This window comes from Chrysochloris asiatica, unplaced genomic scaffold (genome assembly GCF_000296735.1).
Source record: "Chrysochloris asiatica unplaced genomic scaffold, ChrAsi1.0 scaffold00004, whole genome shotgun sequence".
Taxonomy (NCBI): domain Eukaryota; kingdom Metazoa; phylum Chordata; class Mammalia; order Afrosoricida; family Chrysochloridae; genus Chrysochloris; species Chrysochloris asiatica.
In genome coordinates, this window is record NW_006408522.1 from 5,300,686 (window position 1) to 5,325,251 (window position 24,566).

Consider the following 24,566-nt stretch of genomic DNA (forward strand, 5'->3'; position numbering starts at 1 on the left):
GGTTTCTTTTTAGGGTAATTAAAATGTTCTAAAGGAGCATGGTGGCTCTAGAAGATAAGCACTGGACTTCAAACCACAAAGTGAGAGGTTTGAGCTCGCTAGCTGCTCTGAGGGAGAACGCTAAAGGCTTTCGGTTTCCATGAAGATGTAAAGCCTCGGAAACCCTCTACAGGGTTGTTATGAATCAGAACTGATGCAATGGTACTTAACAACAACAACCAAAATGTTCTAAAATTGGACTGTGGTGATGGTTGTACAACTATTCAAATGTCCTAAAATTCATCAAATGATAAACTTAAAATGAGTGGACTTCATGGTATATCAATTCTATCTCAATAAAGCTGGTTTAAATTTTTTTTTAAAGTACCAAAGAAGAAATCTAATTAAAAAAAAAAAAAAGACATGTTAAGCCTGTATGATGAAACTTTGTTGACAAATAATCAAGATCTAATAAAATGAAAAGATACCCTCATTCATGACTTCATCAGTTCTCTCCAATTGAGCTGTAGAGTCAGAGCAATTCTAATCAAAATGCCACCTAAGCTTCCTCAGGACTTTGATGAGCTGATTCTAAAATAAATATATGGAATAGTCAAGATTCTTTTGAAAAAGACTAAGGTAGGAAGTTCGCCAAACCAGATATCAAGGCTTCTTATAGAATTACAGTGGGAATAAGTAAATGGCCAATGAAATAGGTAAGAAAGGTCCAAAACAAATCCACACATTACAAACTTTGGTATGTACTGTATGTGGCATTGCAAATCACTCAGGAAAGGACAAGCAATTTAATAAGTAATGCTGGAACAACTGAACATTTATGTGGAAAAAGAAAAGATATACCTACTTCTTCCACATGCAAAAATAATTTACAGGTGGTAAGACTTAGAAATGTGAAAGACAAAATAACTTTTTGAATAAAACAAAGGAGAGTATCTTAATGATCTAAGTGTAGGTCAGAATTTTAAAAATACAGTCTCAAAATGCTAAACACTCAAGAAGAGATCAATTTGGCTGTATTAATATTAAGAACAGTTGATTGTAATAAAAAGAAAAGAAAAAAAAAGTAATTCATGTGGGAGAATCTGTACTATGTATAACTGTCAAGGATTAAAATCCAAAATTTATAAAGAACTACTACAAATCAATTTAAAAAAGAAGAAGAATAAAGAAAAGAAAACCAACTCAATGGGGAAGTGGGACTAAAACACGAGCAGGTATCTTATAGGAGTACAGGTGTGGCGCTGTGGGCTACTGTGTCAGACTCCAAAGTCATTTGAACTGCAAGGTCAATGGTTCAAGCTCACCAGCTGCTCCTTGGAAGCCCTATACAGGGTCACTGTGGGTAAGAATCATTAGCACTTAATAACAATAACTGGTATTTTATAACAGACACAACATAAATCACCAATGATCATTTGAAAAGATATTTAACTTCAATAGTAATTGGGAAAATACAAATAAACAGCCTAAGTGAAGTGGCGTTTTGTAACTAGTAATTTGTCACAATGTAAAATTTTGATGATGCCAAGTATTGATCAGGATGTAATAAAAAACAATTGGCTTTTTAAACTTTTTAAATAAAATTGAGCATCAGCTAACTTGAACAACTCAGTAACTACTCCTAGCTTCTCAAAGTCCTGGTGGTGAAAGACTTTTTTTTTTTTTTTTCCAATTTGTCCTAGACTACAACTTCAGTAAAGGAACTCTGATAACGTAGTGGTTATGATTCGAGCTGCGAACCTCAAGGTCAGCAGTTCGAAACTACCAGCTGTTCCCACGGGAGAAAGATGAGGCTTTCTGCTCCCGTAAAGATTTACAGCCTCGAAAAACTTGTACAAGGTCACTATGAGTCGGAACTGACTCCACGGCACATAACCACCACAACTTCAGTATGATACAATAAAAATAAATCCCTAGAAAAAATGATCACGTTTGATTGTCCCAACGATGACAAATTACAAGGGTTTCTGAAGGCTTCCTCACAATTTCTGTGCCAACCTTATCTGACTGAACCAGTGACTGTGGACTATTGTCTGCAGACTACACTTTGGATATCTCTGTCCTAAAGAGAGTCTTTCACATGTGCATCCGGGAAACATGTACAAAAAAGTTCGTAGTAATACATCCAAATGGCCACTGAGAGGCAAATGCCTGAAAAAAATCAGGGAGAAAATGAAAAACTCTGGATGAACAGTCAATGAACAGTAGAAGCATAATGCTGTGCAAAAAAAAGCAAATGACAGAGGAGCACATACATTTGTATAAAGCTAAAAACTAAGCAAAGCCATGATGGTGATTCCCTGTATCAGAAAGTAGAAGAAGGCAGGAAAATGAGATGTTAGATATACTTTGGTAGATACAATTTTGATATTGTTTGGTGAATAGACCTCCTTTACTTCTCTTTACCTTTTTTCATTTCTCTTGAGTGGGTTCAATCTTGCCTTCTCCTCTAGCTATTGCCCACTCTTTCTCCTCCATTTCATTGCCAAACTTTTAAAAAGAATCGTCTGTACTCTTATCTTTACTTTTCACCTCCTGACCACTGTCTGGGCACTACAGTGGGTGTGAAAGCAGTTCAGTGCTTCTTTGCCTTGATGTCTGGGCAGCATGTAGTCTTCTCTGCTTAGTGGAGACTTCTCTTTTAGACCCCTCACCCTCTCCCAATTTCCACATCATTTGCACAACTCCTAGTTCCACCTGTACATTGATGACTCCAAGTTTGGTAGCTCTTTAAAAAATTTTTGATAGCTCTGTACCATCCCAAATATTCCAGCCGTCCCCTTGGACATCTTCTTCTAGATGCTCCTTAGACATCTCAAGCTCATCAATTCGGCGACCCCCAAAATATCTTCATGATCCTCAGTGGATTCCCTCCCTTCCTTCTGTTCTTCAGAACCTTCCAGCACTGACTAGTTTCCACCAGAGGGTTCTGAAGTAGGCCTTGTCACTGGCCTCCAGGTCTCCTTGTACCTTCCTCTCCCATTCTCTTCTTCCTTGTTTCTGGTCTTCCTTGTCCTTTCCCCTTTCCTTACTATCAAAGCCTGTTTGTAAAAGGTTTCTACCAGGATAGCAGGCAACTTCTTTCCTCAGATAAAGACTTAGAACATCTTTATCTGCTGCTCCTCAGCAGGGATGGAGACATTTGGCACCAAATTCCCTATAAGAATTCCCTCTCATATTCATACGTACTAATTCTTCAATATGACTTCTTTCAGCTCCAGAAATCGTGAACTATGAGCCCCTGGGGCTAGAGGCGGACATGTGGTAAGTTGTGCAGCTCACCCAGGTCCCTGGTCTCTGTGGCCCATGGGCAGAAGTCCTCAGAGTCTGGTTCCAGGTGACATCTCCCTTGCCTATGAAATCCCTTTTCTCCACACTCATCTTTCAGGGCCTTGGGCTGCTTCAGCTGTCCTGGACCTGAAGCCTGGGCAGCTAGAGGCAGGTAGGCCTAGATCTGAGGCCAGTTAAAACATGGCTGGGCCTGAGCTTCACCAACAGTGGAGAGGCCAATGGAGAGCCTCCCCCAGGCCTACCACAGCCTTGATAAAGATAATGGCAATAGTGACTCATTCTATCAGTCTATCAGATGTTCACTGAGAGCCTCTTACATTCTGGGTTCTGTGTTGGGCCTGGGGTACTGCAGTGAGTGATCCCCTCAACAGATAGACTCCTTCATTTGAACAATGTTGTAGTTTGCCAAGCACCTCCATTACTTGGACTTCTAAAATCCTGCCAGCATTCCTGTAAGGTAGCTATCATTAACTGTGAGGAGAAAGAGGCTCAGAGATAACAGGGCATTACCCACATCAGAACCAGCAAGTACAGGTACCTGACCTGGAACTCAGCCTTGGACTCCAAAGAAAGCCCAGGCTACTGACAAAGACTGGGATGAAGAGAGGTGTGGGGCTTGAGACAGTACCCAGTGGAGGAATTAAGCGAGCTTTACTCGGAGAACCTTGTGAGGAAACCTGTTTCTCAGCTGGGATTGGAGCTGGGCTGGGATTCTTCTCCAGTCATCCTTATTCATTGTTCAACTTTCACTTGCAACCTCTGACTTGACTGTGCTTTGTTTTGCAGGAGTATAGGCGTCATCACCTACATCCTGTGAGTATCCCTGATTCTGGGGCTCAGGCCCTGCTTAGACCTGGGGGAACAGGGAGGAATAAGAGAGGGGCAGGCAGATAGACAGGCAGGCAGGCAGGCAGACAAATTGACTTACTGAGTGCTTGCCATGAGGCAGTGGTGTTAAAGTCACACAGCAACCCTGAGGCTATGTGCTCTTAGCTCCAGTTCATACATTTGTCCTTGGGGTTAAGGTTGTCAGCCTGTGCCAACACCCGTGCAGTGACCACACTGAGCTTTACTGTGAGAAGGGCGGTTTTCACTTGGAAGCCTTGGGACAGCTGGGAGCTGGCTGTGCCCTTCCTGATCCTGCTTCTTCTCTCTTTGCCCTTTTCTTCCTCTCACGTTCTCTCTCCTCCTTTCTATACCACCCCCCTTTGCTCCAAAGTTCCTCCTTTTTGACTTGGGAATATTGGGTTGCTTCAGCCTGCATCACTCCATTGTGTGGTGGATTACATAGGGGGCTGGAATCAGACAGCTCTGTCATTCTCCATCTCTGTGGCCCTGTCAAGTTGCTTAATCTCAGCTCTTCTTGTCAGAGAATTAGGAATCCCAAACTCCCCACCATGGTGTGTTATGAGAGTTAAATTAGCTAACCAAAGCCCACTGCCATCAACTTAATTCCAACAGGCTTTTGCATGTAGCCAGTTAGTGATTGTTTGTTCCATCTGGGCCTCCTCACTGTTTTCTCCTCACAGTACACATGGGAAAGGATGTTTTTATAACACACTGGGGTAAAGAGTTTGCTCACCACCTAAGAGACGAGGGGCACCAGTTCTTGGCAGTGGGAAGCATTAGCAGGACACTCCTACAAACAAGTTATTTGATTCTCGCCGTAGCTTGTAGACTGGAAATTCTGCTTAATGTGATACAGGGTTTCAACCCTGGCTACACATTACTTGTTGTTATGTGTCATCGAGTTGATGCCAATTAATAGTGACTTATAGGACAGAATAAAGGTGCCCTGGTAGCGTAGTGGTTATGAATCGGGCTGCTAACCTCATGGTTGGCAGTTGGAAACTACCAGCTGTTCCACGGGAGAAAGATGAGGCTGTCTGCACCCATAAAGATTTACAGCCTCGGGAACCTTGTACAGGGTCACTATGAATCGGAACCGACTCTATGGTACTTAACAACAACATAGGACAGAATAGAACTGCCCCATGGGGTTTTCTAGACTGGAATCTTTACAAAAGCAATCATCAGGAGTGGCTGGTAAGTTTGAACCACCAATTTATCAGTTAACAGCCAAGTGCTTAACCAGTCACCAGGCTATTAAAATTGCACATTAGCATTTTTAATAAGCATGGTTGTATTCTTTCACCATACTTACTCAGTTTATATGCTAAGCAAATAATCCAAGAAGCTGGATTATATGAAGAAAAATGTGGCATCAGGATTGGAGGAAGATTCATTAACAACCTGTAATATACAGATGATACAACCTTGCTTGCTGAAAGTGAAGAGGACTTAAAATACCACCTGATGAAGATCAAAGACCACAGCCTTCAATATGGGTTGCATCTCAATATAAAGAAAACAAAATTCCTCACCACTAGACAAATAAACAACATCCATTATAAATGGAGAAAAGATTGAAGCGTTGTCAAAGACTTCATTTGCTCGGATCAACCATCAATATTCATGGAAGCAGCAGTCAAGAAATCACATGACATATTACGTTAGGGAAATCTGCTACACGAGACTTTTTTTAAAAGTGTCAAAGAGCAAAGATGTCAGTTTGAGGACTAAGGTGTGCCTGACCCAAGCCATGATATCTTCAATAATCTCATATGCGTGCAAAAGTTGGACAGTGAATAAGGAAGATCATAGAAGAATTGATGCATTTGAGTTATGGTGTTGGAGGAGAATATTAAAAGTACTATGGACTGCCAAAAGAACAAATCAATCTGTGTTGGGAAGAAGTATAGCCAGAGCTCCTTGGAAGCCAGGATGGCCAAACTTCATGTCTCATACTTGGGGCATATTATCAGGATGGACCAGTCACTGGAGAAGATATCATGTTTGATAAGGTGAAGGGTTAGAGAAAGAGAGGAAGACCCCCAATGAGATAGACTGGCACCGTGACAACAGTGATGGGCCCAGGCATAACAACGATTGTGAGGTTGGCCCAGGACCGGGCAGTGTTTCATTCTGTTGTGCATAGGGTCGCTATGAGTCAGTACCGACTTGATGGCACCTAAAAACAACAACGTTATTCTTCATATAATCCAGTTTCTCAGATTATTTGCTCAGCATAAGGATTGAATAAGTATGATGAGAAAATACAACTCTAAAGCACACCTTCCCTGATTTTAAACCATTCCGTATTCCCATGTTCTGTTCAAAATACTGTCTCTTAATCTATGTACAGGTTCCTCATGAGCACAGTTAAGTGTTCTGGAACCCCTATCTTCAGAGTGTTATCTATGGTCCATTATCATCCACATAGTTGAATGCCTTTGCATAGTCAATAAAGTACAAGTAAACATATTTCTGGTATTCTCTGCTTTCAGTCAAGACTCATCTTCTTCAGCAATGGGGATCCACATCCTTTTCTGAATGGGGTCTGAATTTCTGGCAGCTCCCTGTTGAGGCTTTCTACAACTGTTTTTTAAAATTATCTTCAGCAAAAGTTTACTTGCATGTGATAGTAATGATAGTGTTCCATGATTTTGCATTCCATTTGATCACTTTTTGTTGGAATGGGCACAGATATGAATCTCTTCCAATTGGTTGACCAGGTAACTATCTTCCAAATTTCTTGGCATAAATGAGTGAGTGCCTTCAGTGCTGCTTTAGTTTGCTGAAAGATTTCAATTTGTATTCCATCAATTCTGGGAGGCATGTTTTTCACTTACGCCTTCAGTGCAGGTTGGACTTCCTCCTGGATACAGTGTATTGAGTTGGATTCTATTGAATAGGTTACCCATTGGCTGCCCAGAGGGGGTTGACTGTGTTGTTGGGGATATTCCATCCCCATACCACAGTGTGGGTCAGGGTTCCCCAAGTCCATCACCTCTATTTCCATCTACTTTCCTGCAGTCACGTGATTCCCTTTCTATTGTGCTCAGCCTAAGTGGAGCATCCCCTTTCCTGGGAGACACGAAGCAGGAAACGCTGGCAAACATCACAGCCGTGAGTTACGACTTTGATGAGGAATTCTTCAGCCAGACTAGCGAACTGGCCAAGGACTTTATTCGGAAGCTTCTGGTTAAAGACACCCGGTAAGAGGACAGAGAAAAGTGTGTGTGTGTGTGTGTGTGTGTTTTCCTGAGTATTGATTGTCTCTCTCTCCTTGCCTCTCCCAAGGAAGTGTCAGTCTGCCCCATTTACCACATTCTGCTAACTGCTCCGTTGTGGTCTGAGCTGGGCAGGTGCTGAGAAGCATGGACTGGCCAAGACTTGGCATTCATTATGTTTGCTCAAGTCTTTTTGCTTTCTTCTCCTGAAATGCAAATTACTGAAATGCAGATAATTGTGTGTGTGTGTGTATGTGTGTAAATCAGCCTGAGTTTCTCTAGTGCTCATTACCTTGTGCCATCTGCCATCAGACACAGAGGCATCTGGTATCAGGATGTGAAAAGGTAAATTGGCAGGATTTCCCAGCCAATTCACATTGAAAAGAGAAGAGATGGGCTCTTTTCATCTTACCTCAGAGGGGTAAGTGCAGGTACAGTGTGGAATGGGAGATAAGCTGATCCTCTCCCTGCTAATCTGACCCCTTCTTCAGGGCCCAGGGTGAGCCCTATGACTGTGGGAATCAGAGAAGGAGAAGGTGCTAGGCACCCAGAGAATGTCCTAGATGGGGCAGGTGGAGAAGTTCCTCCCAGACTCTAGAAGGTCATAGCCTCTCAGTCCCACAAAGTCCAGAGTCAGTTCTTTTGGAGCTCAGGTGCTCTGACTGCCCAGACTAAGAGCCATGTGAGGTAGGGCCACCCTACCTGGATACAGAGCAGCAAAGGGCAGAGAACGGATCTGGGAGCCAAACCGAAAAACAGAGGGTTAGCCATGGAGAACTGGCTTCTGGAGGTTTGTGGGGGAAGAAAGCTCAAAGGACAGTTATGACTTCTATCAGTGTGATGTTAAGTCCTTTAACCTTGACACTGAAGGGGAGGATTTATGTCTGTTCATGCTGACTGTGAGTCTGCCTGAAGCCTTTCCCCTTCAGTGCAGGGAACGCAGCCATATCCCCATCTGTCTTTCCATCTCCCTTTGTACTGGTTTGAGGCAGTGGTCAAAGAATGCCAAGATGCAGGACCAAAAAGAACTAAGACGGGAAACCATTGTTCCCAGTTTTTGTCCTCATGGGTCATCACTGTTTTCTGATCCTTGTTTCAGGAAACGACTCACAATCCAAGAGGCTCTCAGGCACCCCTGGATCATGGTAAGGGCACAGTGATGAGTCCCAGGTAGCAGGTGGGTTCCTGTTCTGTTGCTGTGGCTGGCAGGGTGGCCAGATCCAGATGGCCTGTGGAGAGGCCTTTACTTAATACACTGAATCTTGGGCACAGATTTGAAAGCTAGTTGGGAGCCCCAAAGGGTCTAGGTTTGTTCAAATAACTTTATACTACTTAAGTTTGTATTTCACAGATTTAGGAGACTTATAAAACCCTTACCTACCTCAGTTGAAAACCTTTTTTCTTTGAGACCAGCTGATAAAATGTTCTTTGCAGGAGGACATAAGTTCATAGTTACTTCCCAAGACAGAAATCAGGGTTCCCAGTCATAGAGAGAGGTCAACAATCAATTAAAATCCCCTACCTCTAACCAGGGCTCTGTCTTTTTGATTTTTGGGCTGTGAGTAACAGATGACACCCAAATCAGCCACCCACTTCCTCCGTCTGTATGGGCCTCAGGGAAAGAGCTCTGAGGCGAGGCCTGGAGGAGAAGAGAAGCAGCCACTCTGTTAGGGTGACTCCATTTCCTCTAGGGGGGGTTCAAAACAGTGAATTCCTCTTAACCCCCCTTGTAATCAAGTTCCCAGCTGCAGGTTTTTCAGGGTCTTATAACTTGGTATAATGAGGGAAATACAATGTATGAGGGTGGGAGTCAGAAGATCAGGACACTGACCTCTTCTGCTCACAGATTACTGTGTGACTCTCAGGGACATCCCCCAACTTCCTTATCGTCTTATTTGTTAAATGAGAAGGTGGGAAGGGTGATCTGTACATCCAAAAATGTTGCAAATAAGAAGGGGTCTAGGTCCACAGGGAATTCCTGGGTGGCGCACAAATGGCTAAGCTCTCAGCTACTAACTGAAAGGTTGACAGTTTGAATCCACCCAGAGGTACCTCAGAAGAAAGGTCTGGCCATCTACTTCTGAAAGTTTACAGCTGTCGAAAACCCTACAGAGCACAGTTCTACTATGACACACATGAGGTTGATAGCATTCAGAATCGACTTGATGGGAACTGTTTTGTTTTGTTTTTAAGAAGCTCATGCTTCCAAGATGGAGGGCAGGGAAGGGCTGGGTGATCTGGGATAAGGTCAGGTTCATTGGTACCTTGAAGGATAAGGAAGGCCAGGACCCACCAGCTCTGGAGTTGGCCCAAAGCACAGAACTGGGGAGTGTCTTGAGCTGCCTTCCTGCTCAGCCCATGGAACTGGCTGTTCCTAGAGGACGGAGGTCCCTCATCAGCTGGGGCCTTGTGTGCCCCAGCCCTTGAGTGGATCCTTGCTAACCTGCCTGTATGTGTGAACGCCCATTAAATGCTATGTGTGTGGATACCCTCTCTAACGATCATGGATCACCCTGCCCTCAAGAGAGCATGCAGACAACACCCTGCAACCTGATTTTTCTTTTTGCCTGGCGCATGCAGTGAATGCCAACAAATGTGCTTTCCACCTGCACGTCAAACTCCCCTTGGAGTTTGTGTCAAATTAACATTCTGGTTCTCCTGTCTAAATACCCTCCAGTCCAAAGGAGAAGTCAGAGCCCCCGAACAGCGGAAGACAGAGCCTGCCCAGCTGAAGACCAAACGCCTGAGAGAGTACACAATCAAATGCCATTCCAGCATGCCCCCCAACAACACCTACATCAACTTTGAGCGTTTTGCTCACGTGGTAGAGGATGTGGCTTTGGTAGACCAGGGATGCCGTGCCCTAGTTGGGACCTATGATACCATCCAGGACGATGTGGAGGCCTTGGCCTCCATCTACAATGAGAAGGAGGCATGGTACCGAGAGGAGAGTGAGAGCACCCGACATCACCTGTCCCAGCTCAAGTACGAGTTCCGCAAGGTGAAGTCCCTGAAGAAGCATCTACGTGAAGACATCCGGGCCACAGGGTCCAGCCTTGGAAACGTGGCTAGGAAATTGGACCATCTGCAGACACAGTTTGAGGCTTTGAGGCAGGAGCTCTCGGCAGACCTAGAGTGGATCCAGGATCTGGTGGGCAGCTTCCAGCTGGAGAGTGGGAGCACAGAGAGCCTGGGCTGTGTGTTCCGCCGGGACACCAGTGAATCCCTAACGGAGATGCTCAACAGAACATGCAGTGAGGAAGTATTGGCCAGCTTGAAGTTCTGAGTCCCGGATATCCAGTCGGGAATGAATGCATCCTGGATGGTTTGCAGACTCATGCTCTTAAGTGCCTTGCTGAGCATCTAGCTACAATTATCCTGCAGGTTCCTTTGTACTTCCTTCATCAATCTGGTTTTCTGGGGAGGGTGCTGGTAGGGCAGCCAGGCCTTTAAAGCAACCAGAGAATGAATACCCCTCAGTGAGAAGTCCAGAGAGAGGCACACTGGCTCTGGGGAGATGTCTAATCATTGATTTGAGATGCTAGATCTGTTCATATCCTACTTCTCGCCTACACACCTTATGGACTGCAGATTCTTGGATGATAGCTTGGTGCTATCCTGCTGCAGACACAGGGATTTTAAACCAACAGAGCAAATAATATTACTTTTCATTTGCATTCACTTTTTACCTACCAAACCTTGTATGCCTGTGGCCTCATTTGATCCTTGAAAGAAATCTGCAACGTAGGAAGGTGAATATTATTATTATGTACATATGACAGATGAGGAAATTGGTTCAAGAGGGACAATGTCGTGCTCAGGATTATCCAAACTAGTCAGTAGAGACGAAATAGGAACCCAGGATGACTGACTCTAAGATGAAGTCTATGAAGCAGGACAGTGAGGCTTTGCTCTAAATATTGACCTTAATTTTAGCGTTCAGATCCCATAGGAAAAGCAAGCAATTTCATGCATTCTCCCAGGTAAATGCCACATGCCTTTAGTCAGTTGTCCCCGAAATTTTATCCTGGAAGTTAAAGTTCATTGTTCCTACCCAGCCCTGTCACCCTGCAAAGTAGGAAAGGAGGTAGCAACAGCTCACCCTTCTCCACCCTTTCCCCCATTCTGACCAAGGGTTCCAACCAGTGGTGTCACCAGGAGGCATGGGGGAGTATGTACTACACTGGGTGACAGTGTCTGAGGGGGTGGCACCAAAATGACTGCCTATAAAATTCTTGTTCAGTGTTTCAGCAGAATTTTAGAATTTTTTTCTTACAAAAGTATTTCTAATTAGTTGTAGCAGCAAAAACATTTTTCATAGGTCCGGCTTACATGTATCAATCAATATACCTTCAAGGCTAAAACTCAATATTAATTTACTTTAAAAAAAATATTAATTTACTTTTTGAACCTTGGTGGTTGAAGTCCACCAGCCACTCTGTGGGCGAAGGATGAGGTTTTGTGCTTCCGCAAAGATTTATAGCCTCGGAAACCTTATACAGGGTTGCTATGAGTCGGAACTGACTCCATGGTGGTCAGCAACAGCAACAATGCACTCTGGTCAGAGCTGCCATTGTTACCCAATTACAATCACTCTTTGAATCACTTGGCTTCGTCTGCACATGCTATAAATGTTAAGTTGTTCTTTTTGCTGCTGCCAATGGAGTCCTGGTGTGGTATGGCAGGATAAGCACTGGCCCATAAGATTGGCTTGAACCACGAGATTGGCAGTTCAAACCCGCCAGCCATTCCTCAGAAACTCTATACAGGGTTGCTATGAATCAGAACTGACTCTACGGCACTTAACAACAAGAAATATTTTTATGTTCTCTGATTTTGTCAATTTTTTCTCGTTTTCTAGCCACAATATTGTGGTAATTAGTATTTGTGAGCCTAAATTAATAACTTTTTTGAAAATGAAATAGTTAAAGGAAAAGAAGGAGGAAAAAAACTTTTAAAAAGTTTCTGCTCAGTTACTAATAATATTGTAACTAATAATGTTATGGGGGCTGTGTATGGTAAGCACTGGATTGTGAGCCACAAGCTTGGCAGTTCAAGCCCACCCATTGCTCCACAGAAAAAAGATAAGACTTTCTGCTCTTGTAAAGATTTACAGCCTCAGAAACCGTATTCAGAGTGGCTATGAGTCAGAGTAGACTTGACGGCACTTAACAACAACAATGATGTATAATTCAATGTAGAAAGATTTTACAAAACGATTTTGTTAATTTTTATGTAGCCTAAGAAATATTATAATCAATTTGCAAATTATATTTATTGCATATTATCCTATGACCAAGGCTGATAATGTTGTTGTTAAGTGCCATCAAGTTGGTTCCAACCCACAGCAACTTTGTATAGGGTTTCTGAGGAGCAACTGGTGATCTTGAACTGATGACCTTGCAGTTCAAATAGACTTTGCAGTTAACCCACAGTGCCACACCAGGACTCCAAAAGTGATAACAGACATTGCTAAAGATGCTGTATGGTGTGGGAGGAGGTCCATGAAGGGGTGGCACCAACCCTAGTAACACTGTTATTGTTGTTATGTGCTGTGGTGTCGGTTCCAACCCATAGCAACCCTGTACAGGGTTTCCGAGACTGTAAATCTTTACAGGAGCAGAAAGCCTCCTCTTTCTCCTGCGGAACAGCTGGTAGTTTCAAACTGCTAACCCTGAGGATAGCAGCCCGATTTGTAACCACTATGCTACCAGAGCTCCTTCTCTTATCAGATAGGCAGAATAAATATTTCTTCCAATTTGAAGTTGAGGAAACAGAAAGAAGATGTGATTTACTCAAAGTGACATTATTTATGACAAAATGAAGATCTCCTGGTGACAAAACCATGGCTTTCTGCTTCCTTTAAGTACCTCAGCTCTGGAGGGTTTATTGTCTACTTATAGTAGCAGGTTTTACCCAGACACATCCATCCATCCATTCACAATTCTCCAGTGCCTACCAACTTCCAGGCCCTCCTCTAGGCCCTGGGGACACAACGTTGAGTAAAAACAGCCTGGTTGCCTACCTTCATGGGGTTCACAGTCCAGTGATGGAGTCCCATTAGCCAAGAATCACTATCACAGAGCTGTAGCTGTGACTTCTCTATACCAGAGCCCACAGTGGCAGATGAACTCCTCAGAATACTGTGGTAACGTGGTGACACTGGAGCTGAGGTCAGCTCAGCAAACCAGGGAGAGAGAAGTGTCCCCAGCAGGGGCACCATGCAAGAGTCTCTGCAGTGGGAGGGGACAGGCTGACAATGTGAGGACAGAAAGGGAACTAGAGGGGAGAAAACCAACATGAATGTGGTGTAGACCCAGCCGGAGAGGCAGTAGGGCTAGACCTGGAAAGCTTGGCCATGCTAAAGGGCTCTGCCTTTATCCCAAGAGTCACAGGAAGTCACTTAAGGCTGCTCAGCTTGAGAGGAAATGCCCAGAAAGCAGTGCTGACAGAAAGTGGTTTAGGATGAGATCAGAAGATTTGATTCCATAAAACCATTTCTTCAAAACTGTATTTCTTTTTCTGTTAGCATATGGAATCATTTTAAAACTAGTATACAAAAACTTTTTTCATGAAATATAAAAAACTGTGACTATAAGATGCATCATTATCCTGCTGTGGCACTGTAGGATCAGCACTGGACTGCTAACCACAAGGTTAGCAGTTCAAACCCACACTTGCTCCTTGGACACTTTATTCAGGGTCACTATAAGTCATAACTGACTCGACGGCACTTAACAACAACAGCAAGTAAAATAAGGAGTGGTGTAAATGGTTGATGCACTCAGCTGCTAACCAAAAGGTTGGAGGTTCAGGTCCACCCAGAAGTGCTTCAGAAGAAAGGCCTGGTGATCTACTTCTGAAAAATCAGTCATTGAGCACAGTTCTACTCTGACACACATGGGGTTGACATGAGTTGGAATTGACTTGATAGCAATGGGCTTAAGGAGGAAAAAAAAGTCCAGGCTGAAGAGTTCAACATAAAGTAAATGAGAAATAAAGCTACCACACACAGGTAGGGAGAGTAAGGAAAACTGTGTATCTCAACCTAGACACTCAATAGAGGAATGAAAAAATCCTCCCCTAAAAACAGGAACCCCCAGCCACAGGTACTTACACAGGTTGGTTTTCTGAATGTGCAGTTCCAGTGTGAGCTACAATACCCTCAAGCAGAGGGGCTAATGTCAAGCTGTCTGGGGCTGGTCAGCCTCTGATGGCTGGTGAAGCAGTGCAGTCCTTTCTGAGAACTCCTGTCTTCACACTAGGCTGATACCTGAAGCAATGACAGCATAGATTGGCAGAGGCGTCCTGAAAATATGCATCTTGGAATTAATGGAAGATGATGGAGATTCTGTCTCCTATGCTTAATCTGTCATCTCTCCAAGGACTTCCCTGCCCCATCTGGGGCATTGTGTACTTGTTTGACATGACACACACACACACAAACAAAACAAAACCCATTGCTGTCATGTTGATTCCAGCTCATAGTAATCCTGTGACACTGTTTGGAATAAGACGCTACAAATATGAACGATCCCTTTGACCATGTCAATAGACCTTTTACTCCAGCCAGCCAGGCCTCCTAAGGAGAAGGAAGTTGCTGATCGAGTAACATAGGGCAAACTTTCTTGTGAAGGTCAAAATAAACTGCAATTAAAGAGGGAAATGTTGGTGATGGTTTGAATTAGGGAAATTGGGGAAGGGAGGGAGAAGTGGTTGTTTTAGAATCGTAGGATCAGCCACACACTGTTCATGTGGGGAGGTTCCTTGAAGGTGAACCCCCTGACACCCTCACTTTATAAAACAGGCTTGTAACCCAGCTAACTAGCTCCAGAACTGGCATCAGAACCCAAAAGTGGTCTTCACTTTATTGGAATCCTTCTTGCTGTGCTCTTGTCTGATTGATAACTAGGTTTCATAATAAGATGCTTTTCCATACAGTGTCTAAAGATAATGAAAGTGGACTGAGAAACTCTCCTCAAAGTCTTTTGGGAAAATCAAAGATGACGGTAACCTTCCTTCTGTCAACTTCCTTCCACACTCCTCCTGTTCTCCTTTGGCACCTGAACCAGATGCCGAGAAGAGCCCAAGGAGACCTGTGGATATGATGTGCTACAGCAAGTCCAGCCTGAGAACCTGCTGAGTTCTTCTCCACAGGCCCAGCAGTTGGCATTGTAGCAGTGACAGAGGAGGGCAGGACGGGGTCACTGTAGTGTGGTGTATAGAAGGCACCACTGGTACTCAGGAGAAGGGGTGAGGGGCACTGCTCTATGCACAGGTCCCTCTGCCATCCACTGTGGAATTCTAATTCACCAACACTGTGAGTGAAAAAGTTAGCCTCTGTGCTCTGTTCAAACACCATGCTGGGCTTTATGGGATTGGAGTGTGAGTGAGTGACATTTTCCTGAATAATCATTCCCAAGGACACTGGGGGAGGCAGCAGCCTGTCCCTGCTCTGAGGCAGATGCACCAGACATTCGATTATCTGATTTTGCAATGGGAAGGGTAGAGTTTGGTCTGGAAATTGATGTTATGTAGATGCCAGAGGCTGGTAGTGACGGGATGGAACACAGTAATAAAGACAGGAGAAGCCAGAGTCTCCTCCATGAAGCTGGAGGTGGTTATGAAGGTGGGGGTTTCCCAACTCATTGGGTCCCACAGCCCAGTCTGCCTGTGTTGATGTGGCTGTGTACCCAGCTGTCACCCCCAATGCCACCTCCCGTAAATGTCCCCTGGAACTGAGTGGCCTTTTCTCCTTGGTTTGTGAAGCTTGTGTCCTGTGGAGAAGAATCTTTGCCCAGTGAAGTAGACTCAGCAGTGGGCATATTCAAAAGGGTAATAGGAGTCATTTAACTTGAACAAACATTGATTGTGCTCCAGCTCTGTGGGAAGGTAACAGATAAGGACAAGAAACCAAACCCAACCCACTACTGTCTAGTCAATTCTGACCCATAGCAACCTTGTGGGACAGAGGAGCAACCCCCCAGAGAGTTTCTGAGGCAGTAATTCCTCCCAGAAGCAGACTGCCGTATCTTTCTCCCCAGAGCAGTGGGTGTGTTTAAACTGCTGAGCTTTTGGTTAGCAGCTGAGCACTTTAACAACTGTGCCACCAATACACCTTAAAGACAAGGTGGCTCGTGAATAAAAGGTTCCGTGAATAAAAGGTTCGTGTCTAGAACAGGTGAGGTACAAGCAAGTGGAAGATGGGAAAGGTTGTAGTGAGAGATAACTTGGAAGTACCTAATATTCCAGATATAAGCCCTGGTGGTGCAGTGCATAAAGCACTTGGTTGCAAACCAAAAAGTGATTTGAACCCATCAGCCTCTCTGCAGGAGAAAGAGGCGACCGTCTGTTTCTGTAAAGATTGCAGCCTTAAAGACCAGATGAGACAGTTCTAGTCTGACCCTATGGGGTCATTGTAAATCCACATTTACTTCACGACAGAGGGTTAATATTCCAGAAAACAGGAGAAAGACAATTTCTGGTTGCAAGAGGAGAAGAAGGGTAGCAGAGAGCTGAAGCCTTCTCAGGGAGTGGCACCACAGACATTAAAGAGAGGGTGAGTTTTTGTTTTAAACTTTTTGTTACAGAAAAATTTCAAAGCTTTCACAAAAATATAGAGAATTGTGTTTCCCTGTACCTACGACCAGTTTCAACATCAATCAAGACATGGTTAATCGTCTTTCATCTTCTCTCCACCATTTTTCCTGGAGTAAAGTTTTAGAGCAAAACTTAGGCTTATTCAACTCATAAGTCTTCTATCACGCATCTCCAACTGATAAGGACAGTCCTTTTTTTTCATAAAAAAACAAACAAACCCACTTTCTTAGAAAATTGAGATGAACTCACATAACATAAAATCACCATTTTAAAGTGAATAATTCAGCATCATTTAGTACATTCAAGGAGCCCTGGTGGTGCAGTGGATTGGGTGCCAACTGAAAGATCGGTGGATCAAACCCACCAGCCTTCCTATGGGAGGAAGATGTGACAGTCTGCTTCTGTGAAGACTTACAGCCTTGAAAACCCTATGGAACAATTCTTCTCTGTCCTGTAGGGTCCCTGTGAGTCAGAATCAAAATGGCATTGGGTTTGGTTAGTACACCCCAAAAGAACACCTCATACCCATTAGACAGGGTTGCTATGAGTTGGAACCGACTCCACGGCACATAACAACAACAACAACAACATTTGATTACCCATTCATCCATTGATGGCATTTCCATCTTTTAACCATTGTGAAAGGATTTTTAATATAGCCACAGTGCCATTATCATACCTAACAAAATTGACAATAATTCCTTAATATTATCTGGACATGTATATCCCTATTTTTCTCAAAGGTGTCCTGTTGTTGTTGTTAACTGCTGTTGAGTTGGTTCTGACTCATAGTGACCCTGTATAGAGTTCTAATGAGCAGCTGGTGGTGAGTTTGACTGCCAATGTTGCGATTAGCAGTTTATTTGAATCATGATCCAAACATAGTCCACACCTGACATTTGGTGTTATGTCTCTCAAGTCTCTGGTCTTCTACAGCAGTACAAGATTGGGAGCTTTTAAAGCTTTTCTTAGGTACGAACATTGGCTCAGAAAATTGAAGGTCCCAGAGAAGAGAATGAAAAGAAAATATGTGTAGGTTGCTGAAAGACCTAATCAGAAAAGTGAGGTCAGACTACGTAAGGAAAGGTGCATTCCTTTCTCCCTTCCTTGGCTTGCTTACTGTAGGTGACAACCCATGTTTGCAGCCTTTCTGCAACTCACTCTCCTGGCCAATGTAGATGAAGGCAGACATTCTGGTACCCATAAGACTCCTGTGCTCCTTTCCTGGGAGAATAGGTAGGTGAGGCCAGTAGGCTCCAGACTACCGCCATGGAAACAGACAGCAAAAGGGAGAGAAAGATACAGGGGCCACCTTGAGAAAGATTTGAACAAGGGAGATGAAGAAGTGACCCAGAGTGACAGTTCTGGGCAGGAAAGAGAACTGGGTTCCCAGGTGACCCTGGCTTTCCATAGAGGATGGGGCTGGAGCAATGGCACAGATGGAGGTTTAAAAAATTGCAATCTGTTTACAGTTTCTAGAGGAGGCTGGGTATTTAGAAAACAGTCCCTGGGGCCATCTCCCTGTAAAGCTAGGATTCCAATTTTTAAGCCTTCAAGGGTGGCTGCTTTATCTTCAATTTCTGTGGAGGTTCACACACCCAGGTTTTTAAAAAAACAAAACCTGACTTCAGCCATATCTTTCTTTTCTTCTTGCCTCCCTTCCCAACATTTTCCCAACACACGACACTCACCCTAGGAGACTGGTCAGTTGATCCACAGTATTTGCACACAGGGGAGTGTTAGAAGGCAGAGTATCCCTCTGTGTCCCCCACACTTTCCCCAATTTAACCAAAATTAGTGCACCGCATTCCTTCTGGAAACAGAGTTCGCTGCAGGATTCACACCCCTTGACTTTCAAAGCTGAGCTAACAGTGTCAGCACTTGGTTAACCTCTTAGAAACTATTGATTAGGAAAGGCCAGTCTGGCAGATTTAGAACAGGGTGGCCTTCTTCTTGGGGTGTATGCTGATGTGTGTGGCATATAGATTGGGTCCTAGAGGTGATTGTATCATCTCACCTCCAATTAATGGCTTTCTTTGGGCCCCACTGCTCAGTGCCTGGCATTGCTGGGCCAGTTGAAGGGGGTGGGGGGGGGGAGTGGTCCTCAGTCAAGGTCTTTCCTAGCCTACATGATGCTAACCTTTCAGGCATGAGGCTTGGCCAAAGTGCCCATCCCTCTCCTGGACAAAGGTGCCAGTAAATAAATGGACAAAATAGTCTCCTTTCCTCTCAGAGTCTACTCATTCTGCCTTATCCAACTCTACATGCACACTACAGTGTCCTCTACAAGAGTTGGCCTGAAGGCCATTCATACATGTAGGCCAAATGGGACTGTTTGCTCTGGACATCAGTGTTAAATGTAGAAATGCTTCATGAATTGGGGTTGCAGAGTGTGTGTGGGAGGGAGGGCTCACCATAAACCAACAAATAAAAGTAGAATAAAGTGTCAGGAGTGACATGTGCACTGAAGAAGTAGGACCTGGTTGTCGTAAGTCATAGGGCCCTTGGGATGACATTTGAGCAGTACAAAGACCCCAAGACCTTGGGTTCGTGGAACAGCGAAGTGACCTGTCAGTGAAAGCTGAATGAGCAGGAAGAAAAGAGGTAGGAAACCAGGCTGGAGAAGGAGCCAGACAGTACAGGCCTTGTTGGGGTCTCCATGAGCTTATTGGGTTCTATTCCCAGGAAACTGGGAAACCACTGGAAGGCTTTGAGAGAAGGAGCAAGCCTGGTACTAAAATGCCCTTTTTTGCATTTCCCTTTTAGGGGGATCTAGACTCACAGCTGGGCTTGCAGGTGCAGCAGAGGAGGTGACAGGTAGTTCAGAAGAGAGTGGGGAGAGATAGAGATGGCCTGATGGGCTCCTCAGCACCCTCATCATTTTCTCTTCTCCTCCCTCTCTGTGTGCTTCCTCCCGGCCTTCCTCTCTTTTCCCTCCTGCACTCTTTGGCCCAAATCACTGAGTTCCAGTTTTGGAGGTTGACCAGCCCCAGCTTTCTCTTCCCTCATCCTTGTGAAGATCACACACATTCTCCTCCCTGACCCCTGACTCCCCACAGAACACTGTCTTGCTGATCTTCACAAGCCATAGCGATTGATTCCTTGGGCTGATCCAGGGACCTGGCCCTCTCATCAGTGGTAATGAGCAAGTCTCAGGTCCTGGGATTTCATCCCACTTGGTCTCTTTAGCAGCTCAAGGAAACAATTTAACAGGACACTATTAAGGAGCTCTGGTAACATAGTGGTTACAAATCGGGCTGCAAACCTCAAGGTCAAAAGTTTGAAACTACCATCTCTTCGGCGGGAGAAAGATGAGGCTTTCTGCTTACGCAAAGATATGCACAGCCTTGGAAACCCTGTACGGGGTCACATGAATTGGAACTGACTCCACAGCACATAATCACCCTACCATAGGATCTCTGGTAGCGTTGTGGTTATGAGTTTGGCTGCTAACCTCAATGTCAGCTGTTCGAAACTACCAGATGTTCCTCAGGAGAAAGATGAGGTTTTCTGCTCCTGTAAAGATTTACGGTTGTAGGGCCCAGGTGGAGGTGGGATGGGGGAAGGGAATAGTGGCATAAACATGAAGCAGTTTCTTTTTGTGCCCAAAATTGTTTTCCAGTAGAATACTCTATGCAGAGCTGCCTGAGGCAGGTGCTATATGCAGTAAAGGAACACGTGTACTCTTTGGTCATGTCAAAAAGGAGATGTCTTCGAAGATGTCACATTTGAATTGGGCTTTGAAACACATGGAGACCTTCCAGGGGTGGAAGGTGGTAACATGGGAGGGGCTGCCTCCCTAAAGATGTCAAGAGCAGAGCATTATGGGTCATGATATGCACTAGTGGCTTCTTGGTGCCTAATAGAATCGGTTAGCCACCTCCCTAAACACTTGTCCAAGGGCCAAATGAGGCATTTCAGTGACAAGACTGTATGAGAAAAGAGAAATCTCAGAATTGGACAGGACCTTATTTATCATCTTAGGCAATTCTTCATTTCTTGAGGCCATGGAGTCCTTTGAAAATCAATGAAATCTACCGATTCTCCACAGAAGAATTGCATGTCTATACATAGTCATTTTTCATTTTTTTCAATTTGAGATGATTCACATACCAGAAAAGTCACCATTTTAAACTGTACATTTCAGTGATACTTAGTGTATTCACAGTTATGCAACCATCATCACTATCTAATTCTAGAAACTTCTCACCACTCTGAAAAGGAAACCCATACCCAGTCGAAGTCATTCCCCATTATTTCCTCCTTCTATCCATCCCCTGATGACCCCTAATCTTTTTGTTTCTATGGAGTTGCCTATTCTGAACATTTAATATCAGTGGAACCAGACAGTATGTGACATTTGTTGTCTGTCTCCTTTCACTTAGCATGGTTTTGAAGGTTCATCCATGTTGTAGTATTTCTTGGCACTTCATTTCTTTTTGTGTCTGAACAATATTTCACTGTATGAATATACCACATTTTGTGTATCCATTCATCCATTGAGGGACATTTGAGTTGTTCTACTTTGGGGCTATTTTGAATAATAATGTTATGAGCAAATTATAGACAAAAATTTGTGATAATTTCAGGTGGTTCATAGAACCCCTGAAACTCATCTCTTGACCAAGGAAGGAAACTCCATTTTATAAAGGGGGGAATTCAAGAGACAATGGAGAAAGCAAGAAGACTAACGACAATCGATTTCCTCATCTTTCTGCTCCCGTAAGGAACGTAGTGGTTACGAATCGGGCTGCGAACCATAAGGTCAGCAGTTCGAAACTACCAGCTGCTCCGTGGGAGAAAGATGAGGCTTTCTACTCCCGTAAGGATTTACACCCTCGGAAACCCTGTACAGGGTCGCTATGGGTCGGAACCGACTCGAAGGCACTTAACAACAACAACAACAAAGATTTACAGCCTCGGAAACCCTATACAGGGTCACTATGAGTCGGAACCGACTCCATGGCACATAACAACAACAACAAAGCGAAGCATTTTACATACCTGTATTCATTGAATCCCTAACAAACAACCCCATGAATGATGTTAGTATCTCAATATTACAGATGAGAAAGCAGACTCAGCAATCCATGTCAGGCTTCTTGGAGAAGGCAAGATTTAAGCAGAGCCTTAACTGCCAGCCTTTCTCCAGATTCCCACTGATGCCCTGGTTTCCTTCAGTTTACTTGTTTAATGGAGTATTGATGGAGTCCTGGTGTAGCGCTATAGGATAAGCACTGGACCACAACTGCAAGGTTGACAGTTCAAAACCACCAGCCACTCCTTGGAAACTCTATACAGGGTTGCTATGAGTCAGAACCCACTTGATAGCACTTAAAAAACAACAACAGCAATGTCCTGGGAATTCTAGTGTGGCACTGTAGGATAACACTGGACTGCTAACTGCAAAGTCAGCAGTTCAAACCCACCAGCTGTTCCTTTGAAATCCAATACAGGATCTCATTATAAATCTAACGGACTCAACAGCACTTAATAACAACAACAAAAATGCTCTGAGTGGTACAAATAGTTACATGTTCAACCACTAACAGAAAGATTGGCAGCTCTAACCCACTTAGTGGTACCTTGGAAGAAAGGCCTGGTTATTCTGTCACTGAAAGGTTACAGCCATTAAAGCACTATGGCATGTGAGAGTCTGTCCTGTAACACATGAGGTCTCCATGAGTGGGAACTGACTTGATGGCAACTGGGCAATGCCCTGTCTGGGCTGCATTGGTGGCTCAGTGGCAGAATTCTCTTCGTACATGCAGAAGTCTGACCCCGCGTGCAGCCACCACCCATCTGTCTGTGCAGGCTTGTGTGTTATTGTGATGCTGAACAGATCAGCAGGGCATCCTGACTCAAATGAAGTAGAAAGAAAGGCTTGGCAACCTATTTTTTGAAAACCAGCCAATGGATCAATGGTCGAATCCCCAACCGACATGGGGATGGCGCGGGACCAGGCAGCTTTTTGTTCCATTGTCCATGGGGTCACTATGAGTCGGGACTGACCCCGTGACAGCTGACAATGCCCTGTCTGCCAACAAGGCATCTGTTTTGCAAAGCCCAGGACTTAGGGGTGCCCTTGAACTACTGTAAAATGACCCTTTCCTTCAAAGTGGCTCTGTGATTGATGCTCCTGTCTCCTGGTCTTTCCCTACAGGAGAGGCCAAGCAGGCCTGTGTGTCTGGCAGTGGTCCTAATAGCTCAGGAGCACCAAGGGCATCTTCTGAAAAGCTGAGACGTCAGTAGCTCTATGGCTACATGGCTCCATTCCAACAGTATGCCCTGCCCAGCGAGGAGGCAACAGGGCTGGGCAAAGGATGGCGTGTGATTAGGGGAATCTGCAAAGACAGGGGTATCATAAGAAACCCAGCATCAACCTCCACTTTCTGTTTTGTCTCTCAGCCTGTAGACAACCAACAAGCCATGGTGCGCAGGGAGTCTGTGGTCAATCTGGAGAACTTCAAGAAGCAGTATGTTCGCAGGCGATGGAAGGTGTGTCTAGGTCTTGGGGTGGAGGGCAGGGGCTCAGGCAGGGCTCCTGGCATCTCTCCAGGTCTCTGGATAAATTCTCACCTGGAAGTGTCTCTTCTCTCCCTCCCTCAGCTCTCCTTCAGCATCGTCTCCCTGTGTAACCACCTTACCCGCTCCCTGATGAAGAAGGTGCACCTGAGGCCAAATGAGAACGTGGTGAGTAAATGGAGTGACCTCTTCTTGGAGATTCCTTGTCTCTCTCCACATTCTTCCCTACTCCCACGCCACACACAGTGAAGCAGGTGGCTCTTAGCGATTCCCAGCCAGTTCCTGGTGGTGGCCAGTGTGATAAGCACTAAGTTGTGTGTTCAGGGTGACCTCAGGGGTGGTTCTGGCAGGAAGTTCTCTGATGGGGCAGAACGAACTTCTGAGGCTCTCAAATCCTTTTCTGGGTGTTTCCAAAGGGACTGCTGCCGCCACTCCATTAACCCCAGCCTTTTCCCAAGCCCACTGGGGACTGTGGGAGCTCTGGATCATGACACTAGCTCAGACAATCTCAAAGTGTCCCTGACACACAAGTGATGTGCTTAGAATGGGAGCTTTACAACCTTTTCTTAATTTCTCCATTTCTGCTTCGATTAAGGTTAGCATTATCTATAATAATAATATTTGATAAGTTTGGTATGTAGTTTATGTACATTTAAAATGAGAGGTTAATGTTATAATACACAGGTTAGAAGTGTGACTTCAGGAGTCAGATCTTGGGGAACTCACATAACCACTCCATGCCAAAATGGCCTCATTTATAAAATGGGGTTAATAATAATCGTCCCTATCACCAAGAGGCTGTTGTTCGAACAGAACATGGGAACACTGACTGATTTAAAATTAAGAAAGGTATGCGACAAGGTTGTATTCTTTCACCATACTTATTCAACCTGTATGCTGAGCAAATAATCCAAGAAGCTGGGTTAGATGAAGAAAAACGTGGCATCAGGATTGGAGGAAGATTCATTAACAACCTGCAATATGCAGATGATACAACCTTGCTTGCTGAAAGTGAAGAGGACCTAAAACATTTACTGATGACGATCAAAGAGCACAGCCTTCGGTATGGATTGCATC

General features: G+C 44.4%; 1 protein-coding gene across 1 annotated transcript in view; it reads left to right on the top strand.

The window, feature by feature from the left end:
* Positions 1-24,566, top strand: part of DAPK2 (death-associated protein kinase 2) — a 156,468-nt gene that overhangs the window by 128,357 nt on the left and 3,545 nt on the right. Inside the window, exons 6-11 of the mRNA XM_006831551.1 lie at positions 3,216-3,264; positions 4,078-4,104; positions 7,197-7,349; positions 8,464-8,509; positions 23,373-23,462; positions 23,574-23,657. Of these exons, the coding sequence (XP_006831614.1) occupies positions 3,216-3,264; positions 4,078-4,104; positions 7,197-7,349; positions 8,464-8,509; positions 23,373-23,462; positions 23,574-23,657 (449 nt within the window). The remainder of the gene's footprint in view (positions 1-3,215; positions 3,265-4,077; positions 4,105-7,196; positions 7,350-8,463; positions 8,510-23,372; positions 23,463-23,573; positions 23,658-24,566) is intronic.